We start from the raw sequence: 21518 nt of genomic DNA on the forward strand, positions 1-21518 counted from the left end.
TCACCAAACAACGCTAACAAGCTATTCACAGATCTCTCTGCTATAATACAATATATTAAATACCCCCACACAGCCCCAAAAGCCCCACACATAACAGAATGGGTCATGCCCACATTACAAAAAGAGATACTTCCTTAGTCCTACATGTATAAAAATGCAACAAGATGTTAGAAATTGTGGATACTAATAAAACAAAAAATCCAGTGCCTTTGCTTTCAGAAAATAGAACAAACTGAAATAAAATCTTTTTTTAAAAAAATAAATAAATGACTTCCACCAATAATGCCATGGATGTAGAAAAGGATGTCTTGCTTCATATCATCTTTAGCAAAACCTTTAGGCATGTCTCTACTGAAAATTCAGTCACTTTCTGGCCTTCTTACTTGAGTATTGTCTAGTATTGCCATCAGCTATTTGTTCAGAAGATACAAAAAACAAAACAAAACCCTAACCCTTACATATCAACTAACCTTTATTCAGCACTGAAAGCTAGACCAGAAAGAGGGCCGTTTCTTCCACATTCTGATGTTCAAGACAGTATGGCATATGGTAAACACACTCTGAAAATTAGTTTGTAAACTTCAAAAAGCTCTTTGTATTGAACATCTCAAAAAGCACGTTTTCTTTCATGCTCTTGTAAAAGACAGTTTCTCTCAAAAATGTGCTGACATTCCTATAAATATTGATGTGGATGTTTTATATAATATTCTCAATTTTCAAAGTTAAAAGGAATTTAGTAACAAGGAAAAAGTAAAGGGAAATAGTCTCCCCAACAAGTAAGTAATTCGAGGGAATAAAAGTGAAAGAAAAAACCCAAAGAAATAACAAAATGTGCAAAAGTGGCTTGGAGAAATTGGGCTTCTAGAAGCCCAACAACCAAGATAAACTCCACTTTTTCATGTAAACACCACTTCATACACACATTTCATTTCTACAGGCTGGCGCTGCCAATGCAGCACCCGTTGGCAGAACTACACCTGCATCAGTGTTAGAAATGCAGGTATATAAGCTATATACCACAACAGAATGCCTAGTTGTAATTTTTATTTTGCAATTTTAACAGCAATCTTACTTGTGAGTCATGCAAGGCATCATTTTTTACTCTCACACTGCCTGCAGCAGCACCCAGGTGACTCGGGCTGCGGCAGTTTTACTTTCAAGTCGCAGTTGCCATACATCGTGACCATACGTCTCAAATTTGGCCATGCCAAATCGCTAACACACCTGATGCCCAGGGAATTTCAAACACTGACCTGTGTACAATCCCTTTGGTACCCATGAAAGTACCAATTGAAAAGCACCGCCACTGAAACACAGGCTTCAGAGTTCTTTGCTGTGCTACATATAGACTGAACATGCTCCCCCTTTTCCAAAGTTAATGCTGACTGGGTGGCAGCTACCCTCTCCCTTCTCTTCTGGACAGGAAAAGTACAGGGGAGAAAAAGGCGTTACACTTTGCCAAAAACCAAGCGGTGCCAGTGGCTGAATATAGGTAGGTTGATAGATTTCCCCCCCCCCCCTTGTTTTATTGGGGGTGGCAGTTGTTGGGAGTCACATGTGCTTGGCTGGGGAGCTATGGACTGTAGAAACCACTTTTACAACTTTTCCTCTTTTGTGAGGCTTTAATTTTTCTTCTTTTTGCAGAACTAAAGGGATGGCATTCTGCTGACCTTTGTCTATTTCTTGCCAGAATAGCTGCCTTAAACTTAGGGGGTTGTGGGGGAAACTCTGGACCACTGAGGCCACTTCTTCCATTTCTCCCTTTTCTGAGTGTTTTTTCTTGTGTGCGTATTTTTCCCTTTTTTCCAAAGTAGAGGAGGGGTGTGGTGTGATGTTTTCTGATCTCTTGTCCAGCCGGCCATCTCATGCTTGTGTGTTTGAAGGGCAGTCAAGGCCTCAGAGGTTAGCTTTTACTCTCTCCATCCTTCTCTCTCTCTCTCTCTCTCTCTCTGGAAGCAAATGGATGGAGAACTGTCCACTCAGCCACCTCATGCATCGTTGGCAGTAAAAAGGTGTGTGTGCATGTGTTTGTGTGCACATACACCTGAGCCGGTTTCTCCAGAGAACTAAAAAGCCAAGGGGGATTCTGATCCTGTGTCTGGGGTCTGTTGTTAAAATTTTGTGTGTGTGTGTGTGTTGGGCTGAGGGTTCATTCTGCAGGGCTATTTTTAGCTTTGTTGACTGATTTGACTTTTCCCTGGACTTCAAACAACAGCCTTCTTGGCAAGTCTTTTCTGCTCATTTCAGATGACATTCAGCCCCCGTCACCACACTAATCTGAGTGAGTGTTTCCCAAACATTACTCTTTTCTATTCTTTCTGTTCCATATTTTGTAATTAAGAATTTGTGTTTGCATATGCTTATTTCTTCTTCCTTTCCAATCCATTTATTTCCCATAATATCTTTTCATATTGTAAACTTGAGGGCAGGGACTTCCTTCCTTCCTTCCTTCCTTCCTTCCTTCCTTCCTTCCTTCCTTCCTTCTCTCCTCTTTCTCATGATTTGTATGGCCACTCTGGAAGCCTTTTTTGACTGAAGAACAGGATATAAAATATTTAAATATATAAAATAGTATGATTACTAGCTGGCCAACATTAAATACATATTTATTTGTGATTTTGCATGAATATTCATGCAATACCCGAGTTTAAGAGTAACTCTTCAACTGGAAGCACAACAAGACTTAGAATTGTATCCAATGATGCACAAACCAGGTTCCACTTGCAGAATAGGACTTCCTTCTTTTCACCAAGAAACCCCAAAAATCTGCTCCACAGGGTTTCCCCAACCCTCTGGTGCAGATTTTGAGGGTGTACAGGGGCTTTAAGGGAAGGAGGAGGAGGAGGAGTTTGGACTTGATATCAAGTCTTTTACTCCCCTTAAGGAGTCTAAAAGCGGCTAACAATCTCCTTTCCCTTCCTCCCCCACAACAAACACTCTGTGAGGTGAGTGAGGCTGAGAGACTTCAGAGAAGTGTGACTGGCCCAAGGTCACCCAGCAGCTGCATGTGGAGGAGCGGAGATGCGAACCCGGTTCCCCAGATTAAAAGTCCACCGCTCTTAACCACTACACCACACTGGGAGTGGTGAGGAGGCGAAAGATCCATAGTACATGCCGAAGTATGCTGGGCAAATGTGACAGCAGTATTGGCAGCAGCATTGGACACATTCTGTAATATGTATTTAATGTTTAATGTATTTAATGTTTGGAAAATAAAGTTCCTGGAACATATTTGGTCACATGCTGGGGGGGGGGATTTATTAGAAGTTTTGCATCTCTCTAAAATTTTATGGTCCTGTCTATGTCGACTTTCATAGATATGGCAGCCATTTTGTACTATGCCATACCCTCTTGGCAGCCATTTCGCAACTGGTGCCCAAGGCACATTATCATAATTCTAAATGTGCCCAAGGGCCCAAAATGTTTGGGGACCACTGCTAGCAAGCCAAAATTAAATACAGGAAGAAACAACACTCCAGGCTCTTGCTGAAGTAGTTATTCTGAGCACATACGCCAAGCTCCTGACTTTTTAAGAGCTGAGAAACAAGATATATAGGATTAGTAACTAAGATGGAAATATTTGATTTCAAGCCTTCCAAACAATTTTCACAACATCTACACTAAAATAAACACTATGCTCTTTTCCCTCAAGGGAAAAGGCGAAAGTGACTATGCAGGGAACAGAATCCACTAAATACAAAGCCTGTCAAAACAGACAAGATAACAACCGTCACAAGTTGAACTGACATGGAATTATATCCTAGGATAAAGCTGTCCATTTTATATTGATACTGTGCCCTCAAATGAGGTATAAATGCTTAATGAATCCTCACTGATCAACCATAGAGTGCAGGTAAGAGGAATATAACTGAACACTATTGGTTGTACTGCTTTTTTTATTAATGTGCTTGGTGTGTAACATTTAGCTACCAATGACTTTGCAACTCCTCAGCCAGTGTGCAGAATTTGAGGTCCACTTGTACACTCTGCCACAGGTCAAGTGCCTTGGCTGCAAAGCATCAGTAGCATAGTGGTGAAATTTAGAAATGCAGGGTCCCTTCATGACAGCCCTAGCCATGCCCTCTCATAGCCACACCCACTTCTAAGATCACACAATAACCATACAATTTTATAATTATACAGTAATGATAATTAGGGATGCATTGCAATGATTATGTGTTGCCTTCCAGGTATCTCAACCATCTTCTGTGTATATGCATGGGTAAAATACTTTGAGTACTGCAAAATCTTATTTTGGCATGACTTAAGGTGTGTTCCCCTTGAAATTCCATTATACATAACAGAAGTTGCACACCATTCTCACATAACTGAAACACCTTGTGTTTTCAGCATTACCACATGCTTAGCTTTGGAGGACGCAGAACTTCTCCTCAATGTTCTTCTCATGCATCTTCTCCAGAGTGACCCTAGGAGCCATTTCTTAGTGGCTGAATCACCTTTCACTCTAACTAGCTCTAATCAGCACAAAGGGTGAGAAGTCTTCTTTCTCGGTGGCTAAAAAGTTCCCCTTTCATGACAATTGGGTGGTTCTAGGACACTGGAGACTAGGACCCTGCTTCAGTAATTGCAAAATATTTTTGGACACTACCCGCCCCACCCCCCATTACACATCCACAAAGCATGGTCCAAAGGTACACAATGCAGAAACCTTGCTGCAATGAAATAGGTTTTGATCTGAAAACCCTCTGCTTGCTACTCTGAGTTTTGTAATGGAAGAACAGTGAAATATGACGGTAATGAAATAAACAGAACTCAAGCTCTTGTTCTACATTACTGTAGAAATACGAAGTCAGTATCTTTAATAAATACGAAGTCAGTATCTTTAATAAAAAGAAAGAAAAACGCCTATTAAACAAACATGTTCGGAACACAGCAAACATTGCCATCTCTTTTGAAGGAAGGATTTTTTTTTACTAAAAGTGTTTGAGAGAAAGTCCATTCCCATCCAGCTGTGGTAGAAAGACCTGTTTTCTATTTCTGAGTTGGCACAAGCTCCACAAGTTAGCAAGAGTAACTATGAGAAGATAAGACTGCTTCAGTATGTACACTTGGTGAACACCACCTCCCATACATTGAGCAAATACATCTATACCTGTTTTACTTTGCTAGGTAAGCTTGTAAACACACTCTGGCCAAAACCATTCAGCCATATATGCAGACTACTGCTACACGAAGGATTGCTCCACATAAAACAGCAGGCAGACTAGAGGTCACCTGAAGTCTAAGCCACATGGCAGCAACACCAAAGAGAGAAGCATCTGTATGCACACCACACATACTGGCCAGGGCCATGAGGTGGTGAACACCATTACACAGAAATAGTTTGTGGCAACATGGAGGAAGTTATGCGGTCAGTCACTGCACACAGACATCTTGATTAGCAGAGACATCTGTCAACATTCAAATCCAGTTCTACACAGCATCGACACTGCTGGTTATTTGCATGAAGTGGGCATTCATGTAACCCACCTGGCTCCTACATTGATTGGCTGCTCATTCAGTAAGGTAATATTCAGAGGTCCTTCAGGTGCCACCACCTTGAATGGTAAGGTGGGTGATGACTTCAGATAAGGCTTTTTCTCCAGTGGTTCCCACGTTTGGCAATATCCTTCCCAGAAATGCTTATCCTTTTAAGAACTGAGTTCAAAACTTGTACTTCAGAATTGGTTGAAAACTATAAAAAAAGAGCTGGTACCACCAGCATACTAACAGCTCTGGACAATTTATCCCAACAGCCTTACACAATGTTAAACAAAAATGTAAAGAGAATTACTTGATGAGGAAATGCCACAGGCTAGCTTCCCAGAATCTGAAACATCCTCTCCCTCAGCTAGTGCAGTGGATCAGTGGGTCAGTCTGTTAACCAGAAGGTTAGTTGTTCAAGTCTACCCAGGGATGGCTATGGGCAGTATTCCTGCATTGACCCAGGCATGGCTATGGGCAGTATTCCTGCATTGACCCAGGCATGGCTATGGGCAGTATTCCTGCATTGCAAGATGTTGGACTGATTGACTCTTGAGGTCCCTTCCAAGTCTACAATTCTATGATATAATTTTCCATAGATAAGCCAAGAGTTAAACCACTCTAGGGCTGTTCCCTCATTTTCACCAGCCTCTGGAGCCAGCTCAAACTGTAAAGGTCTACTTCATCGTAAATCTTCTGTGAGAGACCAAATAAAATAGTCAAGTATGCTGTTTCCACTGTCAGTCTCAAGACCAAGTCCATTCAAGCTGTGTGTCCCAAAATCAGGAAAAATCAACTCGTAGGCGTCACTGAGAAATACCTATAGTTGTACTTAATTAAACAAGGAAGAATAACAGTTGTTTAAACATTATGAACTGCCAACCACATTGTGTGAAAAGGATACCATTGCACAATGACATGTAACTGCCTAAGAGGCAGCACTGGCCCAAACACCAAGGGATTGCAAAACATGCATTATGGCACTCCCCCATCCCCTGGCACTCCTGCTAATAGCCTTAGATGGCATCTGATACTAAAGTGTTTTGGGGGTTTTCCTGTTGGGACTTCAGCAAAAAAATTCCAGCACACGTTACTTTTTAATCAGAGGCTATGGCAAGACTCATCTGTCCATATTCCGCTCATCTGTCCATTTTCCAAAACACTGGAGCTTAAACAAGGACAGTGCATACGTTTAGCCAGCCCATCTGCTGGGTGTTACATAGTATGTTTTAGTTTTGAATAAATGGCATATTTTAATACACAAATGCCCATGGAACCAAACTAAGACGAAAAATGCCCTGAGTGCTCACTGGAAGGACAGATCATGAAGCTGAGACTCCAATACTTGGCCACATCATGAGAAAAGAAGACTCCCTGGAAAAGACCCTGATGTTGGGAAAGATTGAGGGCACAAGGAGAAGGGGACGACAGAGGACGAAATGGTTGGATAGTGTTCTCGAAGCTACCAGCATGAGTTTGACCAAACTGCGGGAGGCAATGGAAGACAGGAGTGCCTGGCGTGCTCTGGTCCATGGGGTCATGAAGAGTCGGACACGACTAAAAGACTAAACAACAACAACAAGCAGAGAAAACAAACTTGTTTAGGAAACTATCCTAAACATTAGTGCACTCCTGCCTGCTATCCTGGCCGGGGCTCAAGGCATTGCAGGGAAAAACAAAATGCAAACTCCTAGTTGCCAGATACAGTATATTTTTCAGTAACATCAGAGTAACAATGCAGAAAAAATCCCCCAAGTGCATGGCACCTTCAACTGGCAGGTTGAGACTCAATATTGGGACACAAGGTTGGTCTCAACAGAAACAGCTGCTCTACAAATATGTAATGAGAAACTAAGTTGGTGGGTTGGACGACTCAGAAAGCTGAAAACCACTAACATGATACATTAGCAAAAAAAAGTAGCGAAAAGGATAAGTTGTCTCTGTATGTTTTGATAGATCACACACGTGTATGTTTGTATAATGTTTAACTGCTTTTTAATTATTTTTTAATCCTATTTTAGCTGTTTCTATTTTATCTGTAAGCCACCTTGAGTCTCTGTCAGGGAAAAATGTGGGATATAAATAAATATTATAATAATATGTTGCATAGACAAAAACTGAGCCCCCAATGATTGACATGATTGCATCAAGAGATATATAAATTTGGTGAAAGGAAATAAAATAAACAACAGGCACAGCAGCCATCTGAAATGCAACCACAAGGAGAGGGCTCCAAGAAGCAAGCCATTTAATATGCAGCAGCACATCGTAGCATAGTTCCAAAGACTGCCACATGTCACCAGCCATTTTTTATGTGCAATCGCATGCCACTTCTCATCAACACTTTTACAATATGAAACAGCCTCCTTATGGTAAAATTTTAGCAACAATATGCCACCACTGCTTCCCCATGTGATTTAATGTTCACCACCTTTACATTAAGATTCAGTTCATCACAACATAAGACCATATGTTTAATTAAAAGCAATTCTGGGACACTGACAGTTTTCAGTCCCAAAGAACTGCCCGAACCTTTTAAGCAAATTGCACTCTGTTTTTCTGGCCAACCCTCATTGACCACTTTCTACAGCATAATATTGAACGAGGCCACTGATGTTGAGCAAACAGCTTTTTCAAGAACCCTCCCAGTTTCTTTCCCAAAATGTATACAACAGCATAAGAGAGTTGTCCATCAGGTTGGACTCATGCATATGTATTCTGTCCAGTTCTATTAGTTGTGCAGGAACTTAGCACCAGTAGAAGCAAAATATTTTACTTCTCTACAAGCAACATATTGTAGCTGGAAGTTTGCATATTTCCCAAGACAGACCATCTCACATAGCCCAGATGGAACATAGAGGAAATCTTTCAAAATGGCTCTATAACGTGAGTGCAGAAGTCCTCCACATCTGACCAAGATCCCAGAATTGTTCTGCAGAACAAAGTGGCTTTCTCCCACTCCTCCAAGCACCCTCTTGCAAATGGATGTTCATATGTGGTTAGGGAATTCTCAATCCATTCAATATGCTGGAAACGAACATGGCTAAAACAACACACTGCAGATCAAAATGTCCCTTCTTTTTAAATTCTGAGTTAAATATCCACCATTAAGAAACATAATTTTCACTTCATAAGTGCAATTCAGTTTTGCACAGTGTCACATATGATGCATCTGGGCTGTGTGTGAGCCTTCCAGGCGATTTCCAAACTTCTATAGGCATACAACTTATACCTCCAATTTATATTTATTTTATTCAGTTTATGAGCAGCCTAATAAAAAGACGCGGGTGGCACTGTGGGTTAAACCACAGAGCCTAGGGCTTACCGATCAGAAGGTCGGCAGTTCAAATCCCCGTGACGGGGTGAGCTCCCGTTGCTCAGTCCCTGCTCCTGCCAACCTAGCAGTTCGAAAGCACATCAAAGTGCAAGTAGATACCGCTCTGGCAGGAAGGTAAACGCCGTTTCCATGTGCTACTCTGGTTTGCCAGAAGTTGCTTAGTCATGCTGGCCACATGACCTGGAAGTTGTCTGCGGACAAAAGCCGGCTCCCTCGGCCAATAAAGTAGATGAGCACCGCAACCCCAGAGTTGGTCACGACTAGACCTAATGGTCAGGGGTCCCTTTACCTTTAATAAAAAGACATTCTCTGAGCAACATACACAGTAAAATTAACACACTATGCAACTCAATAAAACCAGAAATCAATTTAAAAAACCAACTCAGCAATAGCACAACAATAAACATATAAAATCTGGCACAGACACAAATCAAGTAGATGGTAAAAAAAAAAATTTGCACTAATCTTATGCTTTGGGACTACAGGTGGAGCAACAGAAAATTACCCCAGAGTTATATAATGAAACCTACACTGCCATAGCCATACATCTGTGCAGCTGGTTTCAGTCACTCTGGCAACACAGCTAACAGACTCACCAACCTCAATATTGGGAGCTCAGAAATGCTGGAAAAACCAGCTCTCTGTAAGAATATGGCACTTTGCCCACATTGTTAATCACCAAGATTTAGCAATAATAATAGATGTGAAATAACCTCAACTGCTCCAAGACTGCCCATAAGAGGGTTTAGGGTTTTTCAGACACACAACAGTACATCATGCACTGCCCTGCCACAGTACACCAGCTTTGAAGTCATTTACTGCGATTTGGCATTTCTTTTAAATAAGCAGAACCAAGAACTCAACAAGATCAACATTTTTGAAAATCAGTGTGCTTCTATGGACCAAGGACAAAACCATTTCTGTGAACTCTTGCAAGTTCAGAACAGTTTCAACATCAGCCTGTTTTTTTCTTTTCCCCACCCCCAATGCTCTACCTACCATCTGCAGATGCTGTAAAATCCTTTGCTGGTACAGTGGTACCTCTGGTTGTGAACTTAATTTGTTCCGGAGGTCCATTCTTAACCTAAAACAGTTCTTAACCTGAGATACCACTTTAGCTAATGGGGACTCCCGCTGCCACTGCTCCGCTGGTGAGCGATTTCTGTTCTCATCCTGAGGTAAAGTTCTTAACCCGAGGTATTACTTCCGGGTTAGTGGAGTCTGTAACCCGAAGTGTTTGTAACCCAAGGTGTTTGTAGCCCGAGGTACCACTGCACTAATAAATGAATGGGAGTTGCAGAAGCACTTTGTTGCAATCTTGTGCAACTCCCATTCATTTCAAAGTGGCTTAGACAAGCACATACACTGTGAATAAGCTCCCTGTGAATAAAGAAGGGATTCTCCCCAGGTGTGTTCTTGCAAATTGTGATCAGGCATAACCATTCATGTTAGCAGACTAACCGATGAGCTAGTGCATGAATATACAACTTCTCAATACCACAAAAGATCAACACCAACTGCTTGTTGTTACATCCATTCTCAATTACAGCAATACAATACTCAGTTAGCCATGTGGCCTTTTAAAGAAGTTCTTCAGCAGGAAAGTTCCTTCACAAACACCATGTACATGCTTCTAGAAATTGAATTGGACCTCCAATTTAATCAGTATATGAGACATCTATGCTCCCAAGATTATTACATTAGTCAGGCTGGCTTCTTACTCAATTTTAGTCTTGGCAGGTATCTTTGTGGATGAAATACAATTTATATAATGAGATTTTGCAAGAACTAGAATTCTGAAGACAGCTAATTATGGAGAGAGAGAGAAAATATATGCCGAACACATACATTAAAAGTTGCAGGTTATGTTTCTACTTCAGAACAGATGAAATGTCATCCCAGAGCAAAACAATGGTATTATCTGTCTTGTGTCCTGTTGACACATGCAAAAAAAAGGCCAAATCTTTAGAAGGCAGCTGTACTGCAGAAAACTATTTGAAAAGCAGTCCACGGCTGTTAGCAAAGCTCTTTAGAAGATTTGGCAAAAGATGGGAGGGGCTAGGAAAAGGCGGAAAGAGTCAAATCAAGGTTCGCTAATGCAGTATCTGTAATATCCTGTGGCAAGGAAGTAGAACACTGTTTGGTCTTGCAGTTTGGGTGGCTGAGAAGGAAGCAGCAACAAGCCAGAAGGAAGGCAAATAGGCATTCACAGATAAGAAGTGTAACATCAGAAAATGTACCACTCTTTGTGTATTATTGATACCACAATGATGACGGCACTAATCTAACACTACCAAAATTGTAAGGCAGTGTAATAATGAAATGGAATCAGAAGGCAAGAAAGTGTCCTATTTAGTTTCACCCATTCATAACTGGTTTCAAAGTTTGATGTTTTTCCTATGCACAGCTGTCACCTAAACAGACTGCCAACAGTAGCAGCAGGCAAAGTACACAACACTAATGTCAGGACACAAGTTGTACTAAATGTTACAGAAAAGCAGGGGAAATTTGCTAGATTTTTGGCAGTGGCCACACATTTAGGACATAATCTACTTTCCTCTCATGCACCCTAGCGTCAGAAAGTGGTGAGTTTAAGACCCACGCATTGATCCAATGCTCTGATCTTACACAGCGGTTAGTTTCTATGGATCTAGAAGAACGGGACCTTGAAACTGCTTGTTTGTTTTCTTTAAAAATGCATCTATATTGCCTAGCAGGTGACAGTATTTTATAGTGGAGATCAACCAACAAACCTACACCTACACCTAAAAACATCCACATGCCAGACACCTCTATTGTTACACCTCATATAGACATTATACATCCGATGCTCCTAATGCATATCAACTCAAGCTAGAGGGAAAGACTCACTGTAACCTCAGTTAAAGCTATTGTTAGAGTTCAAAGCACAAACTTAAAAGGGTAACTAACACAAGCAGAGTTAGAATGCCGCTTTGCTTATACTGTATAATAAATAAATGCCATACACATCAGGAAGCAGCACTTTCTTTTCAGGCTGAACCGGGACTTAATATACATCAGCGAAACAAAACAAGGAATACTGAAATTCAATTTTACACACTGTTCAAAGGATCAGATCAATATGAGGTCTCAACTAATGACCATTATTTGGCATGGATTATTGAAATGAAGCAAACAGACGATTCCATGTAAACGTTTTGCTTTTTATTCAGCATGATTTACAGCTCATTTAGCTAACAAAGTAACTTGGCTCATGGTTTACACCTCATGCTTGCAACTAATGGTTAGTCTGTAGAGAGCTAAACCACAAACCCAGGTTTAGACCTCACACTGAGCCAAACTATGAGTTAGCATGGTGTAGCAAAAGACTGGGGAGGAGTGAAATGGCCACAAACTCCTCTCCACAGGCATGTACACTCCTGTGCTTGCATCAAACCATGGATCGGCTTAGTGTGGTGTGAAAAGCAGGCCAATATGAACTCTGGAAAATACTGAAGAAAACCCAACCTCTAATCTCATCATGACAAGTGCTACAGCCCAAATTTCCAAGGCAACCTCAAAAATACATTGTGGCGTTTCCAGTTCGACAACATTTGCCCAACCTCACCTCTTGCACCATGTAACACTTGTAGGATAGCAGCTTGGGATGGGCAATTTTGTATGTATAAGTGGCAGGAAGTGTAAGGGTTAATCGGCTTCTCCCCTCGCCTCACTCTATTACTTATTAGTTTTTCATGCTTTCATTTTATTTTTTTAAAAACAGGAATGCAAGGCTGTTCACTAGTTTTTCACTTATCGTCTAGATTGAACCAAAGAACCATCTTCTCTGCAGTATCTTTCTGTGTTTGCAGGGCAAACAGCAACCCTTAAAAGGGAATCTGAAAAAGTGATAAGGTCTACATGTTGGTTTGGTGATCTGGAATGCACCAACCCCACGTACAAACACAGGAGTTGTGAACTTTCAAGTTTTGTGAAAGAATAGAATTTGCTCTCCCACAGAGCACCAGATTTACGCTCCAACATAAATCCTTATCTTAGATGTCAGATTGCATCTCAAAAGCAGCCCTTTCTGGGATTTCCCTCCAGATAAAGGCATTTTATCTCCTTACATACCAGAGAAAGAGAACCTAAGTCTAATTTATAAGCCATACTGGCAAATGTTACTCCTTGCTCATATGCAACCGGAGTGGTTTCATGCTTTGGAAACTCTTTTATCATCACCAAGGCTTCAAACTCATATCTTTTCAACTTTATGAGTTAGAATTAAAGGGGTACATTCTTTTTTAAAAAGAAAAAGAATAGAAATATGCTCTGGTATATGCATTCCTGCGCACTTGTGACACGTGGCCCATAAGGGTGTGTGGAGATAAAGGTCCAGACAGAGCCAGTTCCCCATCCCTGATACAGGAGGACAGGAATTGCTGCCATTGTCTTTGTTGTAATGGTAGGCAAAAATCTGGGACACAAAAGTGCAGTCCCCAAACAGAAACCAGCACAATGAGAAGTAGATTTACAAAACATCAAATTGGAGAGACAAAACAGAATATAGTAAACAAATCCCAGAGATGTGGCCACATTAGTCTGTAGCAACAATTCCAGAGAATGGTCTGAAGCTAAGCAGGTACAGGTCTGGTCACTGCCTGGATGGGAGACGTCCTGGGAACCACATGATGGAAATTCCATGAGGTGTGGTATAAGATAATTAAAAAATACTAATTTATTATTATTTACAAACAAGCGCTTTATGTATTGTGTTAAATAAAATGAATACATACTATAGACTATGTTTTCATGGGACAAATGCCACTTAACATCTTGATGGGATAGAAACCTAGTATATTGATTTAAGTCACAGGTGTTTAAATTGAATTTATTGATATGGGTTAATTCAGTACTGGAGTTTCACTCTGAAGTTTCTTTGCTCAAGAATAGGCATGGGTACCTTAAGGACTCTCCTTATACCATGGCCATTAGCCAGACCACACAGCTCACTAGCCCTGCTTGAGTGCTATTGCCTGGCCAAAATGTGTCCTTGAATTGTGTTGATGCCTGCCTGGATGGAGAGAGCCATATGCACCTGTGTGCATAGAAACTTCTGGCTTTTTCATGGATGGAATGCCATCTACTTAAGAGCAGAATCTGTTGCTCCACCTGCTTTTTGCCTCTGGCCTGATCCTCACTGGCATGTGGCCTCTGGGAGGTTCCCCCTATGGAACACAGCCCCTTGAATGAAAAAGGTTACTATTTCATTCATTTCCTCTTGGAAGCAATAAGAAGTTAAAGAAACATGCTTGATTTCTAACCAGACCAAACAATTTTAAAAAAAAACAACTGCTAGCAATAACTTCCCTTTACCTGCACCAAAGTCCAACAGTGCTTTGCTTCACAGGACTCCTGCATAATTAATGCCAGTGACTGCTTTATGAGGAGAAACCATCAGGGCAGCCTATAGGATTTCATGTTCCTTTCCCTTAATTCTTTGTTCTTATAGAATCGTAGAATTCTAGTCATCTAGTCCAACCCCCAACAATGTAGAATCTTCTGTCCAATGTGTAGCTTGAACCCACCATGAGATTAAGAGCCTAACATAACAGCCTGACCATATATCAATATTGACATTTCCCAGGTAAGCATTAACCAGTATGCCTATTTCATTCATGATCTGAAACCATCTCGAAGCTGACTTCAGATCCTGGGTTAAGTGGGACTCTTGGTTAACAGTTAACATTGCTGCTGACAGAACAGTCAATTGCAATTAGGCCCAGGAGCCCAAATTTGAACTCTAGGGAGAGGGTGGGGAATAGAGAAGGGTGCAACCCTGCAGTCTGATCCAGATCTGTATGCTATTTATTACATTGCTCCTCCAAGAGCATCAAACAGTATGCATCTGTCTCACACTTTTCACAGCATCTGCAATGGCCCACAGTGAGCAGAATGTCAAGAATATTAACACTGGCAGCAAAATGCCTATCTAAGGAAGTTACACCATTAAGTTCAGGCACAAGTTCACAATGTAACACAGGGTGGTGCAGAATCTCTTACAAAAATGCAAAGGAAACTCCTCCTAGAGATGCACTAAGGTGGCACAACAGAATCAGAAGGGACATCAGAGCAATTCTCTGCAGCCTACAACCAAGTACAGCAGCATACATGCAATATAAGCTCACAAATGAATGTCTGACAGTAACACTGCAACAGCTAAGAAATCCAGATTCTGAAACTTCACCTGATTCCTTAATGAAATATGTATTTTTGCAGCCTGTTTATAGCCCTCACCTTGATCCTAGGATAGTCAGAAAACAATGTGACCAAACCAAAGGCACAACACCACTTAAACCATTAAGCATAATCAGAAGATAAAGACCTGCATCTAAAGCACTAATATTACGACAGCTGCAAGCCCAGTACACTTGCTTAGGGGTACCATCCCAGGAAGATCAGTGTGGCTTTCTTCCTAGTAACATAGATAGGAAATGTGGGGTGAATTCTGACTTTTCCGTTGGCCTGTAAAGGGTGTAACAGCTAATTAAAGAAATAAGGAACTAGAACTGTCTCAGAAAGGAAACAAATTGCATTAGTGTCCCTTGGCACAGGAACAGACTGAGCGCTATTACGCAAAGGGGAAAAAATGATATCACATTTATGAGTCTCCTTGAAAAAGGCAAAAAGCAGAGCGGTATCGTGAATGCTAATGAAGTTTGGTGTACTTCCTGGATGAGGGCAGCAAATATTTCCTGCATTAAATGCCACATCTCACCTTAGAATTTCTGCACTTCAGTCAAGCATCTAAACTTCACAATGTCAGGCTCTGTTCATGGGTGGGAGAGAGCTAGCATTTTAAAAGCACCATGGTATAACTCCCAAATGCAACAGTCAACTAGAGGGCATCAAGCTGGCAAAGGCTGTACCAAAGATATTTTTAAAAAACTAAACCTAAAATTTACCCTTTTAAAATTGTGTGCCTTGTAGACTTTTTTTCCAGTCATGCTCACGCTAATGCAGGAATGTGGAAAATGTGAACTTCCAGATGTTAGGGGACTCCTGCTCCCATAATGCTTGATCCCCAACCATGCTGGCTGGGGCTGATGGGAGTTGGAGTCCAAAAGGATCTGGAGGATTTCAGGTTCACCAACACTGCTCTAATGACACAATCCTCATTCTCTTGTCATTTATGTCTCCTGTCTCTATACTCGGCTGCCAACACACAATGATACCACAGCAATGTTCTTAATTCTATGTTTACAAGAGGGTTTCCTTGATTGAAATAAGAATGTTACCAGTAAAAAGCTATTTTGTCCCCAAGTTTATTCTCGTAGACATTTCTGTCCAATAGATTGTAGCAAATGTTGGTTGTAGCCCCTTTCATCCATTCAATAAAGATTTTCCCTTTTGTGACATCAAAGTTGTATTGCAGAAATGGTCCAGTATGTTGGCTCCTCCAGTAAAATTCTTTGGCAATGTCTCCCCAAAATTCTGCAAGATAAAAAAGATAAATAAATAAAACACCACATTCAAACTTAAGACCATTCTATATGGTTTAAGGTACCAACACAAGCATGCACGTAGCCAAGAGTGGGCAAGGAGGGGCAGCTACTCCCCTAAATCAAAAATCAATAAAATACATGGCAAACTGTGGTTCTTCCCCCTGTAACAAAAGGCCTGCCTGCTCCCCTAACAAAAATCCTGGCTATGCCCATGAACACAAGGCAGATGCTGAACTGGTTTTATTTAGGGGAAAGACTTAGGCTGAAATCCTACAATTGCCTGGAAGTAAACCCCACTGAAAATAAGTGGAACTTATTTCTGATTAATATGCATAGGATTGTGCTACTCTGTAAACTCTCTTGCAGAATTTAATAATGCCACCTTCAGCATCTGGGGTTCATTCACTTGCCCATCTTCCAAAGTGATACAGGCCATCATCTGCCACCAATCCCCTTTCACATTCTGCATGACAAGCAGCACAGTCTCAATGCAACACACACACACACACACACACACACACCCTGGCACCAGAAATACAGGAAAGTCAGGAGAGGGTACATTTCACCCTCTCAGGACACTCTGCAAGAGACTAAAGCAAAGAAAATTCAAAAGAAAACTGCTAGTGAGACTGCTAGATTACAATATATCAAGAGATTCAATGCCATCACTTGAGGACTGAACCATGACGATGGATTTCTCACATACTACGCATGCTAATTGGCTGACAGATGTGGGTATCTGTTTATCAGCGACTGTTTCATGAATTGCCATTGTTAATTACTTATCATCAGATATTTTTCTGCATTTATGTTTTCTGTTACTTCACTTTACAATTCCTCATCATCATCGTACACCCAAAAAAAACCCAGATATGCATTACCTGTAACTAAGGATAGCACTTTTAGCATCTGGAAAAATGGACTGTAGTCCATACAAAATTATGCAAGAATAAACTGGTTAGTCTTTAAGGTGCCACAAGACTCTTGGTTTTAATGCAAAAGATGAACACAGCTACTTCTCCTCTGGAAATTGTTACTAGAAAACTCTATTACTTAATCTATGTTGACACACACATGCTTTAGACAAGACTTCTTCTGTTTTCATGCAGAAATACTGTACTTGAAACATCCCCACACTCCAAAGGGCTAGCCTAGTTAGTTTGTTACAAGAAAAACCTCCCAACCTTTGGGTGCCTTACTGGGTGCGGGAGAAGCATGTTTTAGTTGACAAAAACTTATTTCATAAACAGTAAATCTGTTAGCCTTTAAAGCTGATACAAGGCTGAAAATTTCAAATACAAAAAAATCAAGAAAGTTTGTGACCGGAAATAATGTCCAATAAAATCCTGATTAAATAAAGTGTCTTTCACAGTCACTAGAAACACACCCCAACACTGTCTGTGTCAGCTTGAGAAATATACAAAAAATGTACACAAGAGCAGCATTGATACATTAGATAGTATCTTGGCACAGTATACCACAACTTCTGTACTAATGACACAAAGGGCCACTGATACTTCCTCATGCTGAAGGTTAGAAAAATGTCACATATGGAAACCTGCCAAACACTACTTATTTGAATATACCTGGGTGCTTCAGGCATAAACAGACAGACAGCACTTCAACCCAGTAAATTTTAGATCAATGGGGGTGAATCCAGGAATGCTTGTCCATACTATCTTGGAAGCTGCCTTATACAAAGTCAAACCATTGAGCTGTCCTGAACAGTATTTCCTATACTGATTGGCAGTTGATCTCCAGGGTTTCAGGTGGGATGCCTTTCCCAGTCAGGGATTGAACCCAGAACATACTGCATGCAAACCAGATGCTGTACCACTGAGCTAAGACACTTCCCATAGTCCATCAGCCCCTATTTGCCTTTTTAAAGTACACTGCTGTAACCATGCAGCTGAGCACATCTGAAGTTGTGACTTCTTTAACAAAAGCATAATTATTGTATCTGCATAAAACAATGAAAAGATAGCAGCCATCTAGGTAGACCACTTCCAGCAAGAGCCTCCTAGAAATTACAATTACTCCAAACTGTACAAATATAAATTGCACCCATCATTTTTACTGCTCACCACTGGTTCACCTGTTCTCCACTAAATCAGCACTACAATACTGTATTTCATATTGCTATAAAACTTCAGTACTCCCTAAACACTGACAATTTTATACCCACAGAACTCAAAGAGATAGAAAGAATTTCTCTCTCTCTCTCCCTCTCCTGTGTTAGAAGTCTTGTAATAAGCATTCAAATAAGAGGCTTGGGATAATGATGCAAGGTCAGAATGCAGCATCATTTATTCTCCAAATTGGTGTCAGCTACACAACTTGCCCAATCTGACCAGACATTTTCACATGTATGCATCCTGTTGAACTGGTCCAAAAGCCCCAATAGGAAGCAAAAGTGCCATACTGGCTAGAACTGTCCCTAATAAGCATGCATTTGTATCTATGAGAACACAGATGTGGTTCTGTGGTCTGATTCACAATTTCAGCGATCCTTCACTTTTGTACTGCCAGATTGCCAAATGCTAAATGCAAAAGGCCACAGTTCAGTGGTAAGGCATACAATTTGCACGTGAAAGATCTCAGGTTCAGTCCCTGGCATCTCCAGGTAGGGCCAGAAGAGTTCTGGAGAGCAGCTGCCAGTCAGTGTAGACAACAGTGAGCTAGATGGACCAATGGACAATTTTGGTTGTGCAACAGGGCTGGGGAGTGGACTTTTTGCAGTGAGGAAAGTGATGGGGAAATGCACTGAAAAGTGTGAGATAATAACTGCTTGGCACAATGTCAGACAACCTTCCAGCAAACAAATCATAATGAATTTTCAGTTGCATAACTTCCCCACAAACTTTATGCAAAAAAGATGACTCCTCAGTAAACAGGCTGCCTAAACCCAACCTCAGTTGGCAGTGAAGAAGAGAAGTACTGCTGAAGTTATTGCTATACAACACAATCTACCCAGATGACATGGTGATGCTATCATTTTCCCAAGGATTTTTCCTCTACAAATAAAACTCAAATGTTATTTGCCCAACTACTACCACAGTTCTGGAATCCAAAGGCAAACCAGTCCCTATACAACACTAGGAGAGTGCCATATATCCCATGCAACCCTCTTGGAAGCCCCCAGAACCATCACAATATGATTCAGGTCAGGTCCTGTTGCTAGCTAACACAGCCCAGGAATTTGCACAATATGGACCCAAGCCTCACAAATCTCTCTCTCTCTCTCTCTCTCTCTCTCACACACACACACACACACACAGAGAGAGAGAGAGAGAGAGAGAGAGAGCAGAATTGCAAGATTACCACTTTCTTCCACTACTCACAGAGGGCTTAACTTGTGTAACATCTAGCCAATGATCATATTTGGGGGGAAATTATCCCAGGTGTTGTGCATTTAGCACATACCCCTGACTGAATTATCAAGCAATGTTAGCTCAGCGCCGCGCATTTCCACAAGGGAAAAGTCTGCTGAGCTTGGCATGCTTGCAAAAGCGGTAGCAAAGCTCTAGGAATTTACAAGGAAAACTCATGTACACAGTTGGGCATCACCCAAACTGCTAACACAGTACTGTCTTCCAAGTAACACGGTCGCTTTCTTACAACACAGGACCCCTGGCCTCCCAAGTATTGAGCTTAGACGCATCCCTTGCTTCAGTCTCCAACAGAAGTTCAACAGCAGAGAAGGACTCTGCCTTGTATCTTTGCGGAAACTCTAACTAGCATGACGCTAATGCTTGCGAGCGTTAGCATGCAACAGCCTTGACTTGAGGCTGGGGTGCCCACGAAGGCTGCCCCAGCGCGTGCACATTCGCGCGGGGGGGACGGGCCACCCGGGCAAAGTAAGACGAGCAGGGAGATGCGTCGGTTGCCGCCACACCTGTTACTACCCGAAGGCTCCCGAATGGAGCACAGCAAGCTGAGCAGCCCGTCCAGAGGGTACCACCCACCGGGGCAAGCAAGGGCACAAGGCCCCGAGGGACTCCTCTAAAAGCTGCGGGCCGAGCAGCGGCGCATATCAACAAGGAGCTGGCGCCGAGTCGGAAAGGGCGTGGAGGAGAGAGAGCCATGCAAGCCCACGAGGAAGGAGAAGATGGACCCGGACCAAGTCGCCCTTGGGAAACTTCGCACACGGCGGCCGCCGCCGCTCTCCCCTCCTCCCCGCCCTTGGCACGGCGGCCGGCCAGCGGCACGGGCCTGGAGGCTGGCTTTGCAGCTTGCCCGGGAACCTCGCGCCGCGCCGGGGCCTGGCCCCTCGCTCACCCTGCGGCTCCTCCACCGAGCGGCTGTAAAGCTCCCGGTAATTTTCCAAGGAAGGCACATGCGCCTCCCGAGCCAGGTCCGCGGGCGCCCGGTACACCCCGCCGGCGGCGCATTTCTCGTCGGGCAACACCATCTCGTCGGGCTCCAGCCGAGAGACACAGCAAGACGGCGCTGAAGCGGCGGGCGGCCAGCGAGTGAGCAGGCGGCGGGCGCCTCGACTAGGAAACACCGCTGTGGCACCGCCTCCTCCAGCCTCAGGAGGAGGAGGAGCCGGGGAGGCGCCGGCGGGAAAGGGAGGGAGCCGCGCCAAGCTCCGCCCAGGCCTGGAGCCGCCGCCGCCGCCGCCGCCGCTGCTGGGAGGCCCGCCTTGGCCGCAGGCCGCAGCTACCGCCTGCTCCTTTGCCTCAAACAGAGGTGAAGCAAAGCTGGGTTCTAACCTCCACCCAGTTCACTGCCCGACCTTGAGCCAAGTATTCCAGTTATGGCCTAGCCTAGTTTTAAGGATGAAATGAGAGGAAGTAGAACCACGAGGTAGTGTCTACAGGTAGGTCCTGGTGGAACTTAGAATTTGGACAGGATTGAAGTGTGCTGGACCATAAAGAGAACAACTTTGAAACATGAGATACTCCTTCTGCCCTCCAAAGCATCTTCAAATGCCCAAAGACCAAATTAGAGGTAGCTTGGGAGTTCTGTGGATAGGATCTTATTTCAAAAAGTAGTAGTTTCAAAGGGAGCAAGTCTAATTGTCAGGAGTTAGGGGAGCAGGTTACCCCTTCCTATATGCTTTTTTTCTAATTGACCCCTCCTCACAAGCTGCAACATACAGCTGCCACCCCCATGCACAAAACCTCCTTTGATACAATGATAACAAATCTTGTGGCACCTTCAAAGCTTTCAAACTTTAGGCTGCAGCCCTGTATATATTTACCTAAAAGTTCCGTAAGTCTCGCTGA

At 42.5% G+C, this 21518-nt stretch overlaps 1 protein-coding gene across 2 annotated transcripts in view; it reads right to left on the reverse strand.

Moving 5' to 3' along the window:
- ACSS2 (acyl-CoA synthetase short chain family member 2) overlaps window positions 1–20810 on the reverse strand; it is a 50213-nt gene extending 29403 nt beyond the window's left edge. For both annotated transcript variants that reach the window (XM_079979227.1, XM_079979226.1), the window contains exons 1-2: window positions 20566–20810; window positions 16081–16276 (exon numbers count right to left, since the gene is read on the reverse strand). In XM_079979227.1, coding sequence (XP_079835353.1) covers window positions 16081–16276; window positions 20566–20698 — 329 coding nt within the window. In that variant the 5' untranslated portion in view covers window positions 20699–20810. The remainder of the gene's footprint in view (window positions 1–16080; window positions 16277–20565) is intronic.
- Between the last annotated feature and the right edge of the window lie 708 nt (window positions 20811–21518).

This window comes from Podarcis cretensis (assembly GCF_951804945.1).
Source record: "Podarcis cretensis genome assembly, chromosome: 6".
Taxonomy (NCBI): Eukaryota; Metazoa; Chordata; class Lepidosauria; order Squamata; family Lacertidae; genus Podarcis; species Podarcis cretensis.